This window comes from Vicugna pacos, chromosome 12 (assembly GCF_048564905.1).
Source record: "Vicugna pacos chromosome 12, VicPac4, whole genome shotgun sequence".
In the NCBI taxonomy this organism is placed as follows: domain Eukaryota; kingdom Metazoa; phylum Chordata; class Mammalia; order Artiodactyla; family Camelidae; genus Vicugna; species Vicugna pacos.
This window is the reverse complement of record NC_132998.1, coordinates 12,226,267-12,252,100: the sequence shown is the minus strand read 5'-3', so window position 1 is coordinate 12,252,100 and position 25,834 is coordinate 12,226,267. Positions and strand designations below refer to the sequence as shown.

The 25,834-nt window shown below is 33.8% G+C and overlaps 2 protein-coding genes across 2 annotated transcripts in view; one reads left to right on the top strand and one right to left on the bottom strand.

Annotated features, from left to right (window-relative positions):
* LARP4 (La ribonucleoprotein 4) overlaps nt 1-25,834 on the top strand; it is a 132,497-nt gene that overhangs the window by 39,333 nt on the left and 67,330 nt on the right. The window lies entirely within an intron of this gene.
* Nucleotides 1-25,834, bottom strand: part of FAM186A (family with sequence similarity 186 member A) — a 58,999-nt gene that overhangs the window by 28,903 nt on the left and 4,262 nt on the right. Inside the window, exons 2-3 of the mRNA XM_072972817.1 lie at nt 5,162-5,378; nt 4,034-4,204 (exon numbers count right to left, since the gene is read on the bottom strand). Of these exons, the coding sequence (XP_072828918.1) occupies nt 4,034-4,204; nt 5,162-5,378 (388 nt within the window). The remainder of the gene's footprint in view (nt 1-4,033; nt 4,205-5,161; nt 5,379-25,834) is intronic.

Below are 25,834 nucleotides of genomic sequence, written 5' to 3'. Positions count from 1 at the left end.
AGATAGAAACCAGTCTGAAAAAGCTATGTACTACATAATTCCAATTACATGACATTCTTGATAAGTCAAAACTATAGGGACACTAAAAAAGCAGTAGTTGCCAGAGTCTTGGGGAGAGAGGGGAAGGATGAAACTCAGGAGATTCTTAGGACGGAAAAACTATTCCATATGATACTGTAATGGTGGATACGGACAATATACATTTGTCAAACCCCACAGAACTCTACAGTACAAAGAGCGAAACTTGATGTAGGCAAATTTTTAAAAATAACCATCTAAGAGGTCAAAGGAGCCTAGGGAGGAATTCAGTCTATGAAAAGAGAATCTAACTGTGTTAGAAATATATGACACAACCTCACTGAAAGAAATGGTGGAAGTGAGGGGAGAGGGGGAAGAGGGTTGCTGACCCAAGTAACTGGAAAGGAAAGGATTCTGTAAGAATGAAGGCAAAAGGAACTACATATGAGGAATGTACTCTAGTTCATAAATTGTTTCCCATAGGGATATGGGTTAATAATTCTGATACTGCTATACGTGTATACTGGAACTGAGCAATTAAGTAAATGAATGGTAGATGGTAGGAACAGATTTCTCATTGTTTGTGTAGAAATTTATTATGGCTAGAATGATCCATGTGATAATGGATTAGCATTAGAGACATCAAGAAGTACTCATGTTTAATTTAACATAGTTACAGATGATTTTACATATACTTTGAGATGTGTTATATTCATGGGTTAGTACACACTTATTTATTTATTTATTTATTTATTTATTTATTTATTTATTGCTCTGTCAGATGAGAGGGCTGAACAGAAATGACCCCAGTAGCAATGATCACACCTAGCAACCAGATCTTGGCTTTTAGTACTATTCTCCAATTAAAAGAACTGGAAATTCTTGGGGAAATGGCAGATTCTAGGACTGGGGCAGGAAATATTCAAGATGAACTTGAAGCATCTTGTAAGTACCAGAAAGTAAGGAAGTGCTAAAATATATACGTAAATAAACCACATTGCTAGAGGCATGTCAGAGGGGCACAAGAACCAACTGAAAGAGGTCCTGATGCCCAAAGCTGGAACAACTTGACCTAGAAAATAAGGTAGTATTGAATTATAGACCAAAGTATTAAATATCTGTGAGTTTATTTTGATATAAATAAATAATTGAATAAATTAATAAATGAGAGAGAATAGATAAACTCTTGTGCATAAAAACTTCAAATAATTTATGTAGGTACTCCATCCTAGAGGAGGAGGAGCATAACTCTCCAATCTTTAAATGTGGGCTGCACATACAGACTTCCTTTTAAAGAGCACAGTATGCAAAATAAGGGAAAAGAGTAAATTTGCAGTGAAGAAACCTGACAAGCACTATTTTAGCTAAGTGATCAACGTCAACATCAAGTCATAAATCGTTTGATAATATGTATCCTTGAAATGATATTGTGACAATGGTACTTCTACTCTGTGATCTTTCTCCCAAAACCTTACAAGCAGTAACCACAGGGGACCTAGAGAGACTATATTAAGACTGGACAAAATAGATTTTACAAGCAAAAAAAAAATGGTTTTAGAGACAGTAAGGGACATTTCATAATGATGAAAAGGTCAGTTCACCAGGAAGCTATCACAATTATAAACACATGTACATCTAACATCAGAGCCTTAAAATACAGGAAGCAAAAATTGACAGAATAACACTGCTGGTGGGAATGCAGTTTGGTGCAGCCACTGTGGAAAACAGTATGGAGATTCCTCAAAAGACTAGGAACAGACTTACCATATGACCCAGGAATCCCGCTCCTGAGCATATATCCAGAAGGAACCCTTCAAAAAGACACCTGCACCCCAGTGTTCATAGCAGCACTATTTACAATAGCCAAGACATGGACACAGCCTAAATGTCCATCAACAGATGACTGGATAAAGAAGATGTGGTATATTTATACAATGAAATACTATTCAGCCATAAAAACCGACAACATAACACCATTTGCAGCAACATGGATGTTAATGGAGAATGTCATTCTAAGTGAAGTAAGCCAGAAAGAGAAAGAAAAATACCATATGAAATCGCTCATATGCGGATCTAAAAACAAAACAAAACAAAACATAAATACAAAACAGAAACAGACTCATAGACATAGAATACAAACTTGTGGTTGCCAGGGGATGGGGGGTGGGAAGGGACAGACTGGGATTTCAAAATGTAGAGTAGATAAACAAGATTGTACTGTGTAGCACAGGGAAATATATACAGGATCTTGTGGTGGCTCACAGCGAAAGAGAATGTGACAATGAATGTATGTATGTTCATGTATAACTGAAAAATTGTGCTCTACACTGGAATTTGACACAACATTGTAAAATGACTATAATTCAATAAAAAAAGTTAAAAAAAAACCTGACAGAATTAAAGAGAAAAATAACAATAATAGTTGAAGAGTTCAATATCCCACTCTCAATAATGGCTAGAACAATTAGACAGAAAATCAGTAAAGATATATGTAGAAGATTAGAACAACAATATATACCAACTGGAGAACACTCCACCTAACAATAGAGTATTCTTTTCAAGAGCACATGAAACACTCTCTAGAACAGATCATATGCTAGGCTGTAAAACAAGTCCTAATAAATTTAAAAGGATTTAAAAAATACAAAGGATTGTTCCTCAATTGCAGTGTGATAAATAGATTGGAGAGAGAGATAACATATAATCTCCTGGTTCTGCTTCCATGGTTGAACCCTGACTGATACATGTTCTTTTTTTTCTTTTCTTTTCTTTTTTTTTCCGGTAGGGGGAGATAATTAGGTTTATTTATTTATTTATTTATTCTTAGAGGAAATACTGAGGATTGAACCCAGGATTTCCCACATGCTAAGCATGTGGCTCTACCACTTGAGCTATACCCTCCCCCCTGAAACACATGCTTAATACAACACTAAAACCATGATCAATATAAGGAAAAAAATGATAAATTGATTGAGCTTCTTCAAAACTAAACACTCTGGGGCTTCAAGGCACCATTAAGAAAATGGAAAGGCAAGCCACGCACTGGGAGAAAATATTTGCAGATCACTTTTCTGATAAAGGACTTGTATCCAGGATATGTAAGGATACTCTTAAAACTCAATCATAAAAATAAGTAAGTATTTGAATAGAAGATATAGGGGTGACTAATAAGCACACGAAAAAGTGCTCAACAGCATTAGTCATGGGAAATGCAAATTAAAACCAAATGTAATACCACCTCACACCTATTAGAAAGGCTGTAATAAAAAGACAATAACAAGTGTTATCGAGGATGTAAAGAAACTGAAACCCTAATACATTGATGGAAATGTGAAATGGTGCTGTCATTTGGGAAATCAGTTAAGAATTTCTTAAAGAGCTAAACATAAGTTTACCAGCAATAGACAAAAAATGATGTAGAAATTCTACTAGTAGGTATCTACCAAAAAGAAATGAAAATCTTATGTCCACACAAAAACTTGTATGTGTGTGTTGATAGCAGCATTATTTATAAAAGCCCAAAAGAGGGACCAATCCAAATGTCCATGAAATGGTCAGTGTGTAAACAAAGTTTGGTATATGCAAACAATGGTGTACAATTGGCAATAGAAAGGAAGAAGCTACTGATAAATCCTATAACATGTATGAAATTCAAAAGCATTATGCTAAATGAAAGAAAACAGACATAACCGACATAAAAGGCTACATAAAATAAATATAATTCCATTTTATGAAATATTCAGGAAAGGCAAATCTATTGAGGCAGAAAATAGATTAGTGGTTGTCTGAGGGTAGGAATGAGGATTGACTGCAAGTGGGCCTGAAGGGATATTTTGGGGATGATGAAAATGTTCTAAAATTAGATTGTGGTGACAGTTCCACAACTCTAAATTTACTAAAAGTCACTGAATTGTGCAATTAATGTGGGTGAACTTTATGGTACATAAATTAGCACTCAATAAATCTCTTTTTAGAAAAAGTTAAATCTATTTCCGATGTCTTAAAGCACTCTTACCTGTTGTTTTCTTTTGTTTCCTCTTTTCTTCAAGCAAAGATGTACTAATCCTACTCAGTATCTTAACACTGTTCTCAATAGATTTGAATGTTTCTGGTAACATCTCCATTTGTGCTATCCAGTGGTAGTGTTCATCAATATCGATTGCAGTCATCCCAGACAGAATGGCATCTTGAAGAGGGGTAAAAAAAATTATTTTGTGCAGAAAAATAATTATAACCATATAGACTTATAATATTGGCTAACAACTCAATATTGTAGTATTAGGAAATAGAGGTATCTCATACTTATTGTTATTCTGAGGCTTTTCTCCATGAAGAAATGAAAAAAGAAGAGACTTGGAATAGAAGGCTGAATAGTAAGTCTTGGACATGAAAACATGAATCTGGTTAAAAGGTGTCTATTTGGTTTAGTTTCCTGACTTTAGGAAAGTAGATATCTAAAACATGTGTTTTAATATTGGGGATCTAAACACCAGTTAATTCCTTTGGTAGGTTAGCTAGTATTTTATAATCCCTATTACATGAGATTTCTTGTAAATAAATGAAATTTCTCTTTTTTGTGTTCTTAGATTATTCATTCTTTGATTCAACCAGTGTCTCCTCTAAAGATACAGCAAATTCCCTGACTTCATGCTATTTACATTCTAGTGAAAGGAGATAGACAAAAAATAAAAAATAAGAATCATTAATTATATAGTATGTCAGATGGTAAGAAATGTTATAGACAAAAATAAAGAAGACTAAAGAATAATGAACAATGCCAGGGGTAGAGAATGGGGATAGTCAGAGAACATCTCATTTAAAAGTGAGATAAAAGCAGAGAATGAGCCATTTGGCTACGTGGTGGAAAATGTTCCAGGGAAGGGAATAGGAAGCATAAAGACACTAGGAGGAGCATGCTGGCATGCTTGAAGAAAAGCAAGGAGGCCAGAAAAGCTGATACTGAGTGAGCAAGTTTTTATATTCCTTATTTTATTCTTACTGGAACAGAGAACAATGGTTCCTTAGTCTTTTCTTCTTTAGTCTTCTTCTAATCTTTCAAATTTACTTATAAATTTACTTATAATCTTTCAAATTTCTGTTCTCTAGCTTTTCTAATAACTTTAAGCCACTTCTGGAAACTTACGCCATTCTTCCAACCAGGCCAGGAAGTCGGCAAGAGTCTTGTCTTTAATATCAGCAGACTTAATATAAGCAGCTAGTTTCTCCAGCAAACTTGTTCTCCGTTTCTTATGTTCTTCAAGGAATATCTTCCTTCCAGAGTGCACATGCTCATCAACAGTATAGCGATTTAATATCCGCTGCACATTGTGCATTATGTCACTCAGCTCCATATTAAGGCCCTATAAGAATAAGAAGGGGGAAATATATTAAAAAATCCTCAGTGTGTTGTTGTTGTTGTTGTTGGTTTAGTGGAGGTACTGGGAATTGAAGCCAGAACCTTGTGCATGCTAAGCATGCTCTCTGCCACCTAGCTATACCCACCCCAATAAATCCTCAGTTTGACAGTAAGTTTTGATCACCTTTCTTCCCACAGTATCAGTGACAGTCACTACAAATCTGTCTAATCAAAGTTCTGTTAATTCCAGCTTTTCTGTGAGTCTCAGATTTTTCTCTTAAAACTTTTTTCTCTGCCTTCATCTTAGTATTGCTATGATATACTGGAAAAAATACTGGGTTTGAAACCATATCTGGATGACAACTCTAGCTTTCATTAAAATGACTTTTAGTAACTCACTTAAAAATTCTGATCTGCCCTGACTCATCTATAAAATAATGAGATGCTAAGTTCACAGGAGACATGTAAGATATGTGAAAATGCCTTATAGACTGTGGCTGCTATAAACAAATGAATTAATTAGCTAATTAATTAAAGGAAGTTACTTTTTTTCTTTACTTAACCCTTACACCTGGAAAGCAGGTATCAGAATATTCCTCAACATAACTTTTATTTCTTTATCTCCCCTCATCAAGAGTCTATCAGCAAATTTCTTCTGTTCATCACTTTATCCCAGTAGTTCTCAGTGAGGATAATTACTGCCTCATATGCGGCATTTAGAAATTTGTGAAGGCATTTTTGGTTGTAACAATGACTGGGAGGGAGGACTGACTGTATTTAGCAAAGGGTGCTAAGGGATGCCATACCATCCTACAGTGCAGTGGACAGTACACACATTGAAGAACTGGCCCAATCCTGCATAAATTTTGATGATCCCATAGGACATTCACACAGGTTTAAAAAAAAAAACTATAACTATTTGAGCTTAGAAAATTACTGTATTTAAAATATAAACAAAAAGTATCTTTTAACCAAGTTTAATTGTTTATTGAAATTTCCAAGAATGCAAATATTATGTAAATGAGAGGAAAATGTTCTAAAGAATTTCTGCAATCAAATTTCACCGTTCTGAAACACCACAGTACCAACTAGCAATGCACTGTTGCTAATAGTGTATAGTGCCAGTACAATAAACCTGCGTTTGTATCAGCCTATATTTGTAGCTTTCATATTTATTTTAATTCTATATATGGATGCAAGCCTCTATTTCTTTGTTATGATTTCCAGTGAAGTTTGACCTAGAATTTACACATTGAAATGCATGTTATTATAAATTAGTACTTTTATTTACCCTCACATATTAATTTTTTAAAGTATAAGTGTGGATATTTTATCTATGAATTTCATTTCAGAGGAACAAAAAGGATGTTAAAAATATTTTAAAAGGGCACAGTAAATCTGATAGATGAAGAACTACTGCATCTTCCTTTCTAACTTTATCAATTACTCTTTCAATTTGGGTTCAGACAGAACGAACTCCTTACAATAAGAGTGAGATTTGGACTTTGTGAACGAAATCACCATGTCAAAAGAGTGATCAGATGTTAGGTGCTGGGATTACTACAATCAGATATAGGTAATGCAGTTGCAGCAAATTAAGTCAGAAACACAGGAGAGCAGAGACAAAGTTTGATAAGCCAAGTGATGAAGAATAACATTACAAGCTAACACATAGCATGGTGGTTAAGGGAAAAATACCAACTCCTCATACATTCTTCCAGAAATTTGAAGACAAAGGAACATTTCTCAACTCATTCTTTGTGGCCAGAATTACCCTCATACCAAAGCTAGATAAACATACTTCTAAAAAAGAAAATTACATACTAACATCCCTAATAAATATTGTTGCAAAAATCCTCAATGAAATACTAGCAAACAGAATTAAACAGCACATTAATAAGATTATATGTCATGACCAAGTGGTATTTTTTCCAGTGATGCAAAAATTGTTCAATATATGAAAATCAGTGGGCTCTATTTCACTCCCTCCTCTTTGGATACGGCCCACACTCTACCTATGGAGTGTGTACCTACTTTTACTTTAACCTGAGAATCCAACTCCCACACATTTTTCTTTTCTCTTACCTTATACTCTATGCAGTATGTATCTCTCTAAATAAATCTACCTTTACTCAAAAAAAAAGAAAGGAAAAGAAAAGAAAATCAATGAATGAAAAACACCAAAGTAACAAAACGAAGGAAAAAAAATCATATGATCATTTTAATCGATGCAGAGAAAGTATGTTACAAAATTCAACACCCTTTCATGATGAAAGCTTTCAACAGAGCAGGTATAGAGCAAACATATTTTGACATAATAAATGCCATATATAACAAGCCCACAGTTAACATCATACTGAATGGTGAAAAGCTGAAAGTTATTCCTCTAATATCTGGAACAAGGGAAGGATGCCCATTCTAACCACTTCCATTCAACATATTACTGGAAGTCCTAGCCAGAATAATTAGGCAAGAAAAAGAATAAAAGACATCCAAATTAGAAAGGAGGAAATAATATCACATCTATTTGCAGATGATACAATCTTATGTGTAGAAAACCCTACAAATCCCATCAAAAAACTGTTAAAACTAAAAAATGAATTCAGCAAAGTTGCAGAATACAAAATTATACACAAAAAAATCTGTCGCATTTTCTATACACTAATAATGAACTATCAGAAAGAGAAATTAAGAAGATAATCCTATTTATAATTGCATCAAAAAGAATAAAATACCTAGGAATAAATTTGACCAAGAAGGTGAAAGACCTGTATATTGAAAACTACAAGATATTAATGAAAGAAATTGAAGAAAACACAAATAAATGGAAAGACATTTCATGGTCATGGATTAGAAGAATTAATATAGTTAAAATGTCCATACTACCCAAAGCAATCTGCAAACTAAATGCAATCCTTTTCAAAATTCCCAGCATTTTCACAGAAATAGAACAAAAAATCACAAAATTTGTATGCAACCATAAATGACTCTGAAGAGCTAAAGCAATCTTTGGAAAGAAGACCAAAACTAGAAGCATCAATCTCCCTGATTTTGAACAATATCACAAAGTTGTACTAGTCAAAACAATATAGTATTGGCATAAAAACACACACAGAGATCAATGGAATGAAACAGAGCCCAGAAATAAACCCACACGTATATGGTCAATTTATGACAGAGGATCCAAGAATATACAATGGGGAAAGGACAGTCTTTTCAAAATATGGTGCTGGGAAAATGGGACAGCCACAGGCAAAAGAATGAAACTGGACTACTACCCTACATCATATACAGAAATTAACCCAAAATGGGTTAAAATATGAGTGTAAGACTTGAAATCAGAAAATTGCAGAAGAAAACATAGATGGCAAGCTCCTTGACATTGGTCTTGGCAATAATTATTTTTGGATTTGACACCAATAGCAAAGGTTACAAGAGCAAAAATAAACAAGTGGTACTAAATCAAACTAAAAAGCTTCTGTACAGAAAAAGGAAACCATCACCAAAATGAAAAATCAACCTACTGAATGGGAGAAAATATTTGCAAATCACATATCTGATAAGGGGCTAATATTCAAAATTTATAAAGAATAGTTCAATTCATAGAAAGAAGTAAAATGGTGGTTTCCAGAGGCTAGGGGGAAGAGGGAAATGGGATGTTGTTGTTTAATGAGTATAGAACTTTAGTTTTGCCGGATGAAAAAGTTCTGGAGGTTGATTGCACAACAATGTGAATATACTTAATACTACTGAACTGTCACTTAAAAAAATGATTAAGATGGTAAAATTTATGTTGTATGTATTCTACAACAGTTAAAATTAAACAAAAAAAATTTAATTTAAAAAAGGAGGAATCAAATGTTAAGTGCTGGAAATACTGCAATTAGAAACCAGTGATCCAATTGTAGCAAATAGTTTAAGTCAGATATACAGGAGAACAGAGACAATGTTTGCTAGGCCAAGTGCTGAAGAATAACATTACAAGCTAACCAATTGCTCATAAATTCTCCCAGAAAACTGAAAAGGAAAGAACATTTCCCAACTCATTCTTTGAGGCCAGCATTACTCTGATAACAAAACCAGATAAAGACATAAGAAAATAAACTATAAATCAATGTTCTTCATGAACATAGTCACAAAAATGCTTAACAAAATATTAGAAATTAGAATCAAATAATACATTTTAAAAAAGACATTATGAACAAGTGGAATTTATTCCTAGAATGCAAGGCCGATTCAAAACTTGAAAATTAATAAATGTAAATCATTATATAAAAAAATTAAACAAGAAAAAGCATACAGTCATCTCAATAGATGCAGAAAAAGCAGTTAACAAAATTCAACATTTATTCATGATTTTTTTAAAAAAATTCTATAACAAACTAGGAAGAGAGGATAACTTCTTCAACCTGATGAAATGCATTTACAAAAAATTTACAGCTAGCATATACTTAATAGTGAAAGTCTAAAGTGCTCTAAGGATTCTGCTCTAATAATTTTTACTCAACCTTGGATCAAGGTCCTACCCAATGCAATAAGGTAAGAAAAGGAAATAAGAGAATATTGATTGGAAAGGGAGAAATAGAAGGTTTCTATTTACAGACCAAAAAAAAAAATATCTGTGTAAAAACTCCCAAAGACTCTATAAAAAAGCTACCAGTATACAAAAATCAAAATCATATTTCTATACACTAGCAATAAACAACTGGAAATTGAAATTTAATAAAACAGTACCATTTGTAATTATACTAAGAACATGAAATAATTGAGTATAAATCTAACAAGTGCAAGATCTGTACCTTGAAAATTACAAAACATTGATGAAAGAAACCAAAGAAGATCTAAATAAATGATGACAATTCTCAGCACAGACAAGGAGGTAGAGCCACTGGAACTTTTATACTATCCTGGTTGGAATGCAAAATAGTAAAGCCACTTAAGATAACAGTTTGACAATTTCTTATAAACATATGCTACCATATGACATAGCAATAACATTCCTAGGTATTTTGTCAAGAAAAATGAAAATGTATGTTTATACAATAATTTCTACATGAATGTTTGTAATGCCTTTCTTCATAATTGCTCCAAACTGGAAACAACCCAAATGTCCTTCAACTACTGGATGAATGCTTTGTGCTAACACAGATTCGAATGACATAGGATCTGAGTCCATTTGTAGGCATTCAGGAAAGGAAGAACTATAAGGTCAGAAAACTAAGGGCTGCAGGGGGTTGGTGGTCAGTGAAGGACTGACTACAAAGGGGCGTGAGGGTATTTTTTGAGATGGAACTATTTTAAATCTGAAATTTGCAGTGGATACACATCTGTATGCCTTTGTCAAAACTCTCAGAGCAGTATACCAAAAAGGATGAATTTTATTGTATGTGAACTTTACCTTAATTTTTTAAAAACCCTACAATCCAAAAAAAAAAAAAAAAGTTACAGACAGTAGAATCAGACTACCTGTATTTGATTCCAGGATCCACCATGTATAACAACCATGACCTTTAGACAAGCCTCAGTCAGTCTCAATTTCCTCATATGTGAAATAGGATTAATAGTAATACCTGTCTATGTTGAATTATCATGGGGATTAAACCAGATTATCTATAGGTAACCTGGTAAACACTTTAAATGCTAATGTTATTAAGTGCTTACTATATGCCACAAGGGTGAAAACATCCAAGAAGGTAGGTAGAGAAAGCACCATAATTTGAGCATCTAATCTAGAGCAAGATAGAACCTGTGATGCAGATGATAACAATAGCAAAATGAACACTGTATTCCTATTCTCCAGTTGAAGAAACAGAGTATCTTTAGAGTCTCCTGTGTTCCCTATATCAGTTGCGTTCCTTTCCCAATGCCCAGAGATAATTACTACCCTTAATTTTAGTTTCTATACTTTTAACATTATAGTAAACTGAAGGAAGTCCCTCTTTCAAAAGATACCAGGTCTTAATCCCTGGAATGTGTAAATGTTACTTTATATGGAAAACGGTCTTTGCATATGTGATTAAATTAATAATCTTGGGGTGGAGACATTATCCTGGATTATCTAGGAGAGCCCTGTGGCAATCACAAGTGTCCTTATAGAAGGAAGGCAGAAGGCACAGTATTGTGTGGACACATAAAGAGGAAATACTTCAATGTGAAGGAGCAGAGAGAGATTTGAAGCTGCTGGCCTTGGAGATAAAAGTGATGTGGCCATAGCCAAGGGATTCCAGCAGCTACCAGAATCTGCAAGAGGCAAGGAATGGATTTTCAGAGAGGGAGAGTGCAGAGAGAGAGTGCAACCCTGTGACATCTTGACTTCAGCCCAGTGACACAGATTTCAGACCTCTAGAATTTCTAGAATTTCTGACCTCTAGAATTGTCAGACAATAAAATATCTGTTGTTTAATACCACGCAGCTGTAGAAATTGTTACAGCAGTGAAGGAAACCAGAATGTCACCCCAAAATATGCCTCTGACATAAAAATTATTTTGATCTCAAGGCAGTTAAGAATCAGGAAACACAGAAAAAGCTTTCTCTACCATCCCCCTTTTCTACCTGAAGGCAAGATACAAATTCTTTTTACTGAAGACAGACTTATCAGCACCAGAGGAATCTGCAAACAAATCCTACTCTGTTAGTTTTCTCCCATATATTTACCTTCCCACAATCGGCCAGGTTGAAAGCCAAAAACTACTTTCTTTTATCTTGTCATTTCTTCATTAATTTATTGTTCTTTGTTGAAGATGCTAACATAAGCCGCTTGGAGTTCCTCTTTAACTTTTTCCCAGGTGATGTACACTGCACACATTAACAAACTGCTTTTCTCTTGTTAATCTGTCTTTGTGAAGGAAAACCTAAAATGGTTGAGGTAAAGTCTTGCCTCCTCTAGGGCAGACACACACCCACACACACACACATCCGTAGACACACAATAGGTTGTGTAGTTTTGCTTGTTTTTAAATTATTCTCTTTATCCTTCTGTGACTTGCTTTTTACCTCAACATAGTGTTTTTGAGTTGATCCATGTTGAAGTATATAGCTGTAGCTCATTCATTTACACTGCTGTGTGTTTAGTACTTTGTTGCACAAATGAACTAGAGTATACTTATCCATTACTATATTTATTTGTTTCCAGTCTTTGTGCTTTTACAAAGAATGGTATAAAATTTTTGAACATGCTTCCTGGTACACATATGCAAGACTTTTTATAGAGCCACTCTGTCCAATATGGTAGCCACTACCCATATGAATCTATTGAGCAATTGTAATGAGGCAAATGTGACAGGAAATTAATTTTAATTTTAATTAAACTAATTGAAATTTAAAAACTAATATGTGATTCATTTATTGGAAAAATTTAAGTATTTTTGAAGAACTTGGTGTATGAATCTAGCTCTTCAACTATATATTTTATGAAATCTAAATATAGATCAAATATTTCTGATGAAAATTTAGCATGCAATTTGATATGTAAGTACAAATTACATGCTAAATTTCAAAGACTTAGTATGTAAACAGTATATATATCTTAATAATTTTTATATTGATAAACAACTTCAGAGCCTTGAAGAGTAAATAGTTCTCAACCTAGAATTGCATATCCAGCAAAATTATCAATTATGAGAGTAACATGATATTAATATCATAAAAATGTGTTGTAAAGAGTTTCCTATTTTTCTCTTCCCTGAAAAAGTTTGTATAAAAATTTCCCAATTCACCTAAGCTTTCTAAGTTACTGTCCCCAAGTTGCACACAATATTCTATATCCTTTATTGTCTTTTCAATCTCTGTTGCATGTGTTGTTGTATCACCCCTTTCATCCTTCAGTGTTTATTTGCACTTTGTCTTTTTCTTGATCAACTGTAACAAAGATTGTTCAATTCGACTTCTCAGAGAAGCATCTTTTAGCCTTCTTGAGCCTCCTCATTGTATCTTTCTTTTCTTTTTTTTTCTTTCTTTTCTATTTTTAAAATTTGTACTCTTAATTTTTACTATTTCCTTCATTTTATATCCTCTGGGCTTAATCTGTTGGTTTTTTTCCTAAGTTGCCTTTTTTCTAAGTTGCCTTTTTAACTTACGCATTTTTAATGTCCTTTTCTTATATAAGGTATAAATTTCCCTGTAAATACTGCTTCCATTACATCTCACATGCATTTAATATAGTACATTTATTGTTATTCTAAGTGTTTTCTAATTTCTACTGTGACTTCTATGAATTATTTTGGAGTTTTCACCCATTTCTTTTTTTTTTTTTAAGGCATCTTTTCTTCACTAATTTCTAATTTGGTTGCATTGCACTCTATATGATATCTATTCTTTGAAAGTCTTAAAACCTGTTTTCTAACCTAAAACATGGCCAATTTTGGGAAATGTTCCCTCTGTGTTTAGAGAGAATATGCATTTTCCAGTTTTTAATGTTGGTTCCTGTATATGTACATTAGATGAAGTTTGTTATTTTGTTGTTTGAACCTTTTACATCTTCAATGTGGATTTGTTGGCTTAATTTATCAATTATAGTATAATAGTAGGTTTTTTTTTTTTTCAATTTCTTCTTGTACTAACACTGAAGTCTTTTTCTTTATGTATTTTCAAGCTTTGTCACTAGGGGCATAGGCCTGCATGCAAGTGCAGAATTATCGTATATGAAATTGAATCTTATTATCCCATGATAACCCTCTTTATCTCTAGTAATACTTTTTGACTTGAAGTCTATTTGTCTGATACTAAAACAACTGCATCAACAGTTAGTATTTGTCTGGTATATGATTTGCCATCCTTTTGTTTTCAATTTCTGTTTTTTCTGTTTTAGATATAGACCTTCTAAAGAACATTTATTGGGAGGGTGGGGGTATAGCTCAGTGGCAGAATGTGTGCTTAGTATATATGAGGTCCTGGGTTCAATCCCCAGTACCTCTATTAAAAATAAATAAATAAATAAATAAATAAATAAATAACCTAATCCCCCCCAGAATAAAAATATAATAAAAAATAAATTTCTGATGAAATTTACTGAATCAAACTACCTCCAAAATAAGTTGATTAAAAAATAAAGAACATTTACTGAATTATTTTTCATCCAACCTAACAACCTTTGTATTTTAATTTTAATTTTTACATAGATTGAATATACCAGTCAGTGTCTAACCAGAAAAACAGAGAATAATAGATATGTAAAGCATTAACAAATTTAAAGTAGAGAATTTGTTACATATGTCATAGAAGAGCCAAAAGGCCAGATAGGGAATGAAAGTGAGGCAATCAGATTAGCAACAGCAGGAACAAAGTGAGAACTACATAAGATTGATTGGAATACTTATTTTTCTGACTTTTTCACCTTTTTTTTAACATTTTTTATTGATTTATAATCATTTTACAATGTTGTGTCACTTTTTCACCCTGCTTGCTGACTTTTGTATTGATTTTTTTCCCTTGTAGCAACTGTTTCCTTAAAAATGTCTTCACATGTATTCATAAATTAACACATTCTAAGGTTAAATCAATATCAATACCCATCTTGAATAGTACAAGTATCTTAGTGCATTAACTTTGATCAGTCTCCTTTTAAGATCCTATTGTTCAGTATTTTATTTCTATGTTTGTAAAATTCCACAAATAAGACATTATTATTGTCAGACTGAGAAGGACAAATACCACATGATATCACTTATATGTAGAATCTAAAAAATGATACAAATGAGCTTATTTACAAATCAGAAACAGACTCACAGACATAGAAAACAAACTTATGGTTACCAAAGGGGAAAGGTAGAGGGAGGGATAAATTAGGAGTTTGGGATTAGCAGATACAAACTACTCTATATAAAATAGATAAATAAGAACCTATTATTTAGCACAGGTAACTATATTCAATATCCTGTAATAAACTATAATCAAAAAGAATATGAAAAAGAATGTATATAAATATTTATATAAATAACTGAGTCACTTTGCTGTACACTAGAAACTAACACAACATTGTAAATCAACTGTTCTTCAATAATTTTTTTAAATAATAAAAATTAAAATTACCATCAGATAAACACCACAAATAATTGTTGCAGACAGTATTTATCAATGAATTCCAAAAAGTGGACAAAAGTTTGAGAAGACACAGAATGTACATAGTCTCGAGGTATCTTCCTCAAGATATTTATTAACTATAAAGGAAAAAAATAGTAACTTTACAGTCACCAAGCCACTATAGCCAAAAGATCAAGGTCAACATTAGTCATACCACAAAACACTGTAATATGATGTACTGAAGACACAGATCATTTCTGAGGTATTTTTGCCCCCAAAATGCGTAACATCAGTCCAATCATAAAAAATATTAGAGAATCCAAAATTGAGAGACATTCAAAAATATCCTTTGAAAATATCAAGATCATAAAGGACAATGAACAATTGTCTAAGGAAATGATACAGACTGCAGAAGAATAAGGAGAAACAAGTAAATGTTACGAGACCTTGCATAGGATCTGGTTACAGAGAGAGGATATTAGTGGGAAAAGTGGGAAAATTCAAATGAGATATTTATTTAATAGTACTGTGTCAATTTTAATTTCTTGGTTCTAACAAGTGTACTACAGTTATGTAAGATGTTAACAGTAAGGAAAGCTGGGTTAAAAATATATGGAAAATCTGCTATTTTTGTGGTTCTTAAAAGTCTAAAGTTAATTTGAAATAAAAAGCTTAAAGAAAAAACCTACTTTGCATTATTTATTAAAGTTGAATCTGTGCATACCTCATTGCCCAGCAGTTTTATTCATAGATGAAATGCATGCACACGTGCATCAAAAGACATTCACAGAAATCTTTATAGCAATATTATTTATAGTAGGCAAAAATAGCAGAATGGATAAAATCATAAAATAGAATGATAGTAATAAATATTAATGAACTATGGCTTCATGTAAAGAATCTCATGAACTTAGTATTAAGAAGCCAGACATTAAAGAATATATACTGCATGCTCCCATTTATTAGGAAAAACCAACCTGCAGTGTTAAGGGTCAGGATAATTGTTATCTTTGGAGCAAATGGGGAGGTTTCTGTAGTGCAGATAATTTTTTTTTTTTTAACTTGTTCACTTCATGATAATTCATTGAGTTTTTCAATTGTGAGTTTCCACTTACGTTTATTACAATTTTTAAAATGCTTTTAAAAGAAGAATTAACCTTAGGCTACCACCCTTAATGAAGTAACATGGACCAGACTTACCCTCTTATCTGAAACAACTAATAGAGGGCCACTAAAAGTTTTAATAGGAACAGTTCCCAGAGTTCACATAGGGAGAAGGAGTTTTTTCTGTTCCCAGCTGGAGTAGAAAGCATAGCTCCTGGGACATCTGGTAGAGTACTCAGAATGATTTTTGCCTCAGTGGTGGAGACAAAATTGGCCCTAAAATAAATGCTGCCATAGTCTCACATAACAATCCACAAAAGGAAGATTCAAAAGGATCAAACTACTTCCACAAAACTGTGTTCTAAAAGTTTGAGAATATTTATAGAATTAGAAAGATACCTAGCAGCTAACAAGATAAAATTCACAATATATGATATTCAATCAAAATATCAGGCAAGAGGAGTGACACCAGGGAAGATGGCTGAGTAGAAAGCATGAGAAATCCATTCCTCCAGATAGACAACTGTATTGGCAGAATCTGTCTGATTTAACTATTTTGGAATTCTGGAGTCTATTCAACGGCTTGCAGCTTTCAAAGAAAGACTTGCTTAGTATAGTATGGGTAATTTCAGTCAATTGCCGTCTTTAGCATGGTATTAGCTGTCCATTTCCTATTCTCCACCACTGTGACAGAATGTGTTCCTAGAGCAGCTTACAAGGGCCAGGGTGGGCAATAAGAACCTTGTCCTCCAAATATGAGAAATCTGTGTACTGATTGTGAATTGCTGTTTCAAATCACAGAGGTGAGGATACAAAGGCAAGCTCCCATGGTTGCAACCTCCACTAGGTTGAAGCAGCTACCAGGGGATTTAAAGAGACAGTTTCAATTTTTTTTTCCCTTCATGTTTCCTTTTTCCCCTTTTGGGAGCCAGACATTTAAAGATAAGACATTCAAATGCAATTATATTTTCAAAGGAACTTGGAAAGTCACCAATAAAAAGATAAAAAGATGCAGAAAAGATCTGAGGAGACCTAAAATTTATACCTCAGGCTGATCCCTGGCACATACACACCATACAAGATTAAAAACAAACAATCAACAACCCTGGGAGAGAAGGAGATTCTGATTTCCAGACTTACCACATGATAAGATTCAAATATCCAATCTTCAACAACAACAAAAAATCGTAAGGCATACAAAGAAAAAGGAAAGCATGTCCCAGTCAAAGGGAAAAAAATTACAGAAACCATGAGAAAGAAATTAAGACATTACCAGAGAAACAAAAGATGAGAAAGTACATTACCACTAGAACTGCCTTATGAGATATGCTAAAGGGAGTCCTTCAGGGTGAAATGAAAGTACTCAAGGTTATATGAAGAAACAAAAATCTTTGGTAAAGGCAAAAACATGGGAAATTTTAAAAGCTAGTATTGATGTACTTTAGGTTTATAACTCCACTTATTTTCTGCATGACTTAAAATACAAATGCATAAGAAACAATTATTAGCTTGTTTTTGGGTATATGTTCTATGAGGATACAATGTGTGATACCAGTAATTGAAAGGAGTGTGGACAGAGCAGTATAGGGGCAGAGTGGTATACTATTATAAATTAAAGATTGTATAACTTTACAATTATTTGTAATTCCCATGATAACCAGAAAGAAAGTATAGAATATACACAAAAGGAAATGAGAAGGGAATTAAAACATTTCACTAAAAAAAAAATTAACAAAACACAAATGATGACAGCAATGAAAGAAATGAAGAGGAAAAAATACTGTAAGACAATAGAAAACAAATAACAAAATGGCAGCTTAAATCCCACCTTATCACTAATTACTTTAAATGTAAATTGATTAAACTGTTTTATCAAAAGATAGAGATTGGCAGAATAGATTTTAAAAAACCAATGATCCATGCTGTCTATGAGAGACTCATTTTACATCCAAAGATTCAAGGAAGTTGAAAATGAAAGGATGGGAAAAGATATCCATGCAAGTAATAACCAAAAGAGAGATGGGGAGTTACACTAATATCAGACAAAATAGACTTTAAATTTTAAATGATTGTAAGAGATAATAATAAAAGGTTCAACAGAGCAAGAAGATAAAACAGTTATAAATATTTATGTACCTAATAACAGACCTTCAAAATCTAAGAAGCAAAAATTGATAGACTTGAAGCAATGGATAGTTCTATAATAATAATGGGAGATTTCACTCTACATAATGGATAGCACAATGAGACAGAAGATAAGATAGGAAATAGAGGACTTAAACAACCAATAAACCATCTAGATATAACAGATGTATACAGAATACTCCATCAAACAACAGAATATACAATTTTCTCAAGTGCGTGTGAATCTATTTTCCAGTATAAACCATATATTAGGCCACAAAATAAACCTCAATATATTTTTAAATATATTTTACAAAGTATCTTCTCCAACCACAATGAGATGAAATTGGAAATCAACCACAAAAGGAAAAGTGGAAAGTCTACACATGTGTGGAAATCAGCATATTCTTAAACAACAAGTAAGTCAAAGATAAAATCACAAGGAAATTAGAAAATACTTAGAGATGAAAATGAAACCACAACTTATAAAAACTTATGGGATATAGCAAAAGCAGTGCAAAAAGGGAAATTTATAAAGATAAACACTTACATGAAAAAAAGATCTCAAGTCAACAAACTAACTTTATACCTTAAAGGAACTAGAAAAAGAAAAACTAAACCCAGAGCTAGCAAAGGAAGGATTAGAAAGATTAGAACAAACTAAAATAAAAGAGTATAGAATATCAATTCAGAAAATAAATGACAAAAAACTCTTCCTAAAAATATCAACAAAATTGAAAACTTTAGTTGGAGTGACAAAGAAAAAAGAGAAGAATCAAATTACTAAAATCAGAAATCAATGTGTAGACATTACTACTGATTCTACAGAAATAAACAGGATTAACAAAAACACTAAATTGAAAAGATAAATGCATCTCAGTGTTCATAGCAGCATTATTTACAATTGTCAAGATATGGAAGCAACCTAAGTCTCCATCAACAGATGAATGAATAAAGAAAATGTGGTACATATAAACAATGGACTATTACTCAGCCATAAAAAACAATTTTTGCCACTTGTAACAACAGGGATGGACTTGGAGGGTATTATGCTAAATGAAATAATTCAGACAGAGAAAGACAAGCACTGTATGTTATCACTTATATATGGAATCTAAAAAACACAACAAACTAGTAAATGTAACAAAAAAAGCAGATTCACAGATACAGAGAACAGACTAATGGTTACTAGTGGAGAGAAGGAATGGGGGAGGGACACATTGAGGTAGGGGATTAAGAGGTACAAACTATTACATATAAAATAAGCTACAAGGATATATTTTACAACACAGGGAATATAGTCAATATTTTATACTAACTATAAATGGAGTATAACCTTTAAAAATTGTGAATTACTATATTATACACCTGTAACTTATAAAATATTGTACTATAATTTAAAAATAATTTTTAAGTAATAAACAGGTAAGAATTTTTAAAAGGTAATGAGAGTAGTGTTAACAATTGTATGCCACCAAATTGGATAACCTAGATGAAATGGAAAATTCCTGGAAAAATGAAACATGTGAAGACTGAATAACAAAGAAATATAAAATCTAAAATGATTATAAGTCAATAAAAAATGTTTAAAAAAAGTTACAAAAAAAGAAATATAAAATCTGAATAGACCTATAACTAGAAGGGAGAACAAATCAGTAATAAAAAATCTCTCAACAAAGAAAAGCTCTAGACCAGATGGCTTCCCTGGTGAATTCTACCAAACTGGAGAGTTGATATGTCCCTGAGGTAGACCAGTGAAAGTGTATTTCTCACCTTGCCAGCTGAAAGAAAACTGCTTCTAGAGGTGCTTATTGACAAGTATGGAGAAAAGCCATTTGCCAGATCAGTAGCTGCATACCAGGTACCAGAGGGTGTGTTAATTTGCTCAAGCAATGAAACCACATCTGTTACAACAGCTGCAGTTGGAGTCACCACGTGGTTAATTTTACAATAATCCACTGCCATTCTCCAAGGCCCATCTGTCTTCTGCATAAGCCAAATAGGCAAGTTGAATGATGATGTGGTGCCTCTTTCCCTCATGGAGGTACTTATCTCTGCAATCCCTCTAGGAATGCCATATTTATTGGTTTACCACGTTCCTAGGTAGAGGCAGTTCCAGTGGCTTCCACTTGGCATTTCCCGCCATAATAGCCCTCACTCCACAGGTCAGGGAACTAACGTGGGGATTCTGCCAACCGCTGAGTATGTCTTTTCATTTCACATATTCCAGAACTGGCAAAATAACCACAGGATGGGTTCAGGGACCCACTGGGCCCACTGTGTTATGGACCTGAGTTAAAATTCTTTTGATCACGTGACTTCCATAAGGCCCTACTCTGGCTGATAGCCCACAGAAGACATTTTGGATCCCTAGAATTAGTGTTAGTTCAGCTAGTGTCCATTAGCCCCCAAAAGAACTGATTATTTTCTTTTTCCCAATGCACAGTTATCCTGGTAAAAGGCTGTAAGTCTCTTTGAAGAAAGCTTGGAGAAAGATTAATAGTATGTGTTTTCAACAAGGTCCTTCCTCAAGGGAACCCAGCTTCCCCTTCATTCAAGGGGTTCTGGGTCTATAGACTGGCTTAAGTCTGGGAGTTGATTGAGGGGCCATGACTCTCTGTTTTACGATTCAGGTTAGACTTTTGTTCACTTGACCTAAAAATTTTCTGCTTATATAGATCAGGTAAGAATTTGGTAGGTTCCTAACGATTTCACTTTTAGGAACACCACGATTAACTAGCCAAGGCTATAGTTTTTCATAAGTCAGACATTCTAACTGGTGTTTTGACTCTGCTAATCCATTATGGTAATCATGCCCACCTGGCCTTTGGTAGCTCAGTGCCGCCACTTGGCCCCTGCCACTTCAGGATCCAATTACTCCCACTGCATTCAGATTTCCCAATTCCACTGTAGGGTCTGGCCTATAGAGAAGAGTGATCACTGAATTCTCCAAAGATGCCAAGACTCCCCTCATAAATTTATTTCTTACAGTCATGGTGAAAGGTATGTCTTCTGGGGTCTCCTACAGTGGATGGATAGATCGTAAATAGCAAATCCACTTAATGTTCAGATCTCCCTAAGCCTTTTAATTCTTTCCCCTTCATCAAACCACAAGTCTGGCACGTCTAACTCACTCACTGTGAGTAAACTTTTGATTCATGTTTCAGCCAACTGACCAGTGAAACTGTTTAGAACCTTTTCTAACTCCCCAAGCTGCAAAGTTAGATACAGAATTTTTGCTTAGTGAGTCCACATCAACAACTTTATGTTCCTTCCACCATTATCCCACACCTTTAACATCCATTCCCACACATATTCCTTGGATTTCTATCTGTAAAACCTAGAAAACTTGAGTAGTTCTTTAAGAATGTAGCACACCTCATGAGTCACACTTTGAACCTCATCTTTAGTGGTACTGAGATTTGAATCTGGTTTTAGGTCTAGAAACAAACCTGTTGTGGGAGTGGTTCCTGAGGAAATACAGCATTGTCTAGCATGGTAACTGCCTCAGGAAAGATCATTATAGTTTCCTCAGGCAATACAGGGTTAATCCCCTCAGACTAGGGTGGAGAGACTATTCCAAGTGCTGTTGGAGAGGCTCCCCTGGCAAAGAACACAAATAAGAATTTGAGCTTCAGTGCTCCAAACTTTAACTGAGCCTTTCCATACATCCCCATGCCAACATTCAAGATCCCTATTCCTCTTCAATCAATGCCCTCACTTTAACTTTAGCCACCCACTGAGGCTGGGAACTCAACCTGTATTGTAAGCCAGTCAGAGAATGAGATTCTGGTTTAATTTTCATTCATCTCAGCTTGAAGTTACACAAAATTAAGGATCTCCTTCAGGACACTTACGTGGCACTTAAACTGAGAATTTGAATCCCTGAGCTCATCCTTTTCTTTCCCCACTTTGTTCAGTGACATTAGGAGCAACGAATCAATCTCATTGTATTTGTTAATTTGTCAAAAATGTTTGAAAGTATCATATATACAGTTGCCCAGATTCTTGCTTCTTATAAGCAGTTGATTAGGGTATCCAGTGGTGACATTTTGTGTATCTTAATTGCCAAGGACTATCAGTGCTCTCTTTAATACTGGAAATGGAGTCATTTATATCTTTAAACCTAATCAAATTAGAGAGCCAATTCCAGAAACCCCAAACCCAATTCAGAAAACTCATTCTTGAGGAGGCTGGAAGGGGGCCGTTGTAGTGTCACACACCCTCCCAAACCTTGCCCTATGTGTCTCTTCCATTAAGCTCTTTCTGAGCTGAATCCTTTATGATAGACCAGTAACAGTACTAAAGCACTTACCTGGGGAAAAAAACGAAAAGAAAAGAAAACTCATCCTTAAGATTCTGTTCCTCCAGAACTACTCTCAGTACCAAAATATGATCTATTTGTATTAGAGTTCTCCAGAGAAACAGAACCAATAGGATACATACATATAGGGACAAAGAATGTCTCTTGCTATTTCAGTAAATAAAGGATGTTGCCATCAAGCCTTCGGTCACTCTAGTCACCCCCAAGGGTGCACCCTGAGGGGAACTCAGGATGGAAATAAATAAGATATTGACCCTAGATAGTAAAGGTGCATATCAAAGGAGTGATTTCAATGAGCCAAGACTCTCTCATCTTCCCATACATAGAAAAGTACAAAATTCATTAACTTGAGATGTCTGATTTTCTTTAATAGTAATCTTTTGATGTTCAGACTACCTGATTTTTTTTTTTTTTTTGGCAAGAACTTCTATATATGCTGTCTCCTCCCTTATCTTTTTGGAACAATCCCTCAGAGCTATCTGACAGGTTGTCCCCTGGGCATAAATCCCTAGCAATTCTGCCCAAAAAACCATAATTCTCAATTTCTCGTGTGTGCATTTTTTCAGTCGATATATATATATCGTAGCTCCAGTCTGAAAGCCAGCAGCCTCCAGACCCAACTAGAGCTGATGTTTCAGTTCAAGACTAAAGACTGAAAAGACTAATGTCCCAGCCCAAGACAGGCAGGTGGAGTTCCTTTTTACTCAGTCTTTTTGTTCTATTCAGGTCTTTAATTGGATGAGACCCACCCACATTAGGGAGGGTATTCTGCAGTACTCAGTCTGCAGATTTAAGTGTTAATCTCATCCAGAAACATCTTCAGAGACATACCTAAAATAATATTTGAATAAATGTCTGGATACCCTGTGGCCCAGTCAAGTTGACACAAAAAATTGACCATCACAGGTATCAGCAGAGTAAAAGGCAACACACAGAATGGGAGAAAATGTTTGCAAATCACATATCTGATAAGTAATTAATATCCAGAATATAAAAAGGATTCCTGCAACTAAACAAGAATAAACCTAGTTCCAAAATGGCAAAAGACTTAAATAGATTTCTCCAAGGAATATATACACATGGACAACAAGCACAAGAAAAGATGCTAAACATCACTAATCATTAGGGAAATGCAAATCAAAACCACAATAAGATACTTCACACCCCTTTGGGTGGCAATTATGATTAAAAAAAAAAAAGCCTAGACAATAACAAATATTGTTGTGAATGTGAAGAAATTGGAACCCTTGAGCACTGCTGATGGGAATGTAAAATGATGCAGCCACTGCAGAAAACAGTATGGCAGATCCTCAAGAAATGAAAAATAAAATTACTATATGATACAGCAATTCTACTCCTGGGTATATAAAAAATTGACAGCAAGGACTTAAACAGCTATTTATACTCCTATGTTCGTAGCAGCATTACTCACAATGACAGTGAGATAGAAGCAACCCACGTGTCCAGTGATGAATGAATGGATAAACAAAATGTGATATATACATACCATGGAATGTTAGTTTGTCTTAAAAAACGAAGGAAATTCTGACACATGCTACAACAGAGATGAACTTTGAAGACATGCTAAATAAAATAAAGCAGGCACAAAAGGACAAATACTTTATAATTTCACTTATGTAAGGTATCAGGAGAGGCAAATTCATAGAAGAAGAAAGGAGTGTGGTGGTTACAAAGGTTTGAGGGAAAAAGGGAATGGGTAGTTGTTGTTTAATGGGTCGGAGTTTCTGCTTGGGATGATGAAAAGTTCTGAAAATAGATAGTGGTGATGCTTACATAACATTATAAATGTAGTTAATGCCTCTGAATTGTATAATGAGAAATAGTTAAAATTATAAATTTGATGTTATGTGTATTTTACCCCAATAAAAAGTTGAGAAATGGGTAATTGCCTATTTAAAACAAAAATAATTGGAACGTAATAAATATTGAGTTTATAATATATATAGAAGTATGATACAAATATCACAAAGGACAGGAGAAGAAAAAAAGAATATCACCATAAGGTTTATACACTTCCAAAAGTAGTGTAATACCATATGAAGGTAAATGGTGATAACTTAGAATACGTACACTATGAACCCCACAGCAACCATTAAAAAGGTGAAGCAGAGTTACAGCTAGTAAACCAATAAAGGAAATAAAATGGAATCATAAAATATACCCACTCTAAAAGAACTCAGAAAAAGAACAAAAAGGAAGTTAAAAAATACATGGGACAAACAGAAAACAAATAGTAAAATGGTAAATTTAAACCCAACCATATCAATAATCACATTAAATATGAATGGTCTAAACATCCATTTAAAAAGCAGAAATTGTCAGGATAAAGAAGAAATTCAATTATATGCTTCCTATAAGAAATCCACTTTAAATATAATAGCCCAAATATGTTTAAAATAAAAGGATCGGGGGGAGAAAAGGATAGTGACACTCATCAAAGGAAGACTAGAGTAGCTATATTAATAACAAACAAAGTACATTATAGAGAAAAGTATATTACTAGGGATAAATAGGGTCATTTCATAATGGTAAAATGGCCAATTCGTCAAGAGAACATAGCAATTTTAAATGTTTAGGCACCTAATAACAGAGATTCCAAATACATGAAGAAAATTTGGTGGAACTGACAGAAGAATTAGAAAAATTCCCAATTATAGTCAAACATTTCTGAACCCCTCTCTCAATAATTGATAGATAAAGTTGAGAAAAAAACAACAGAAGACTTGAACATTACTACAAACTAACAACGTAATGGTTATTTTAAAGAGTACTCCTTTCAACAACAGAATACAAATTGTATTCAAGTGCATACATAACATTTACCAAGTAGACCATTTTCTGAGCCATAAAACAAATTTCAAGAAATTTA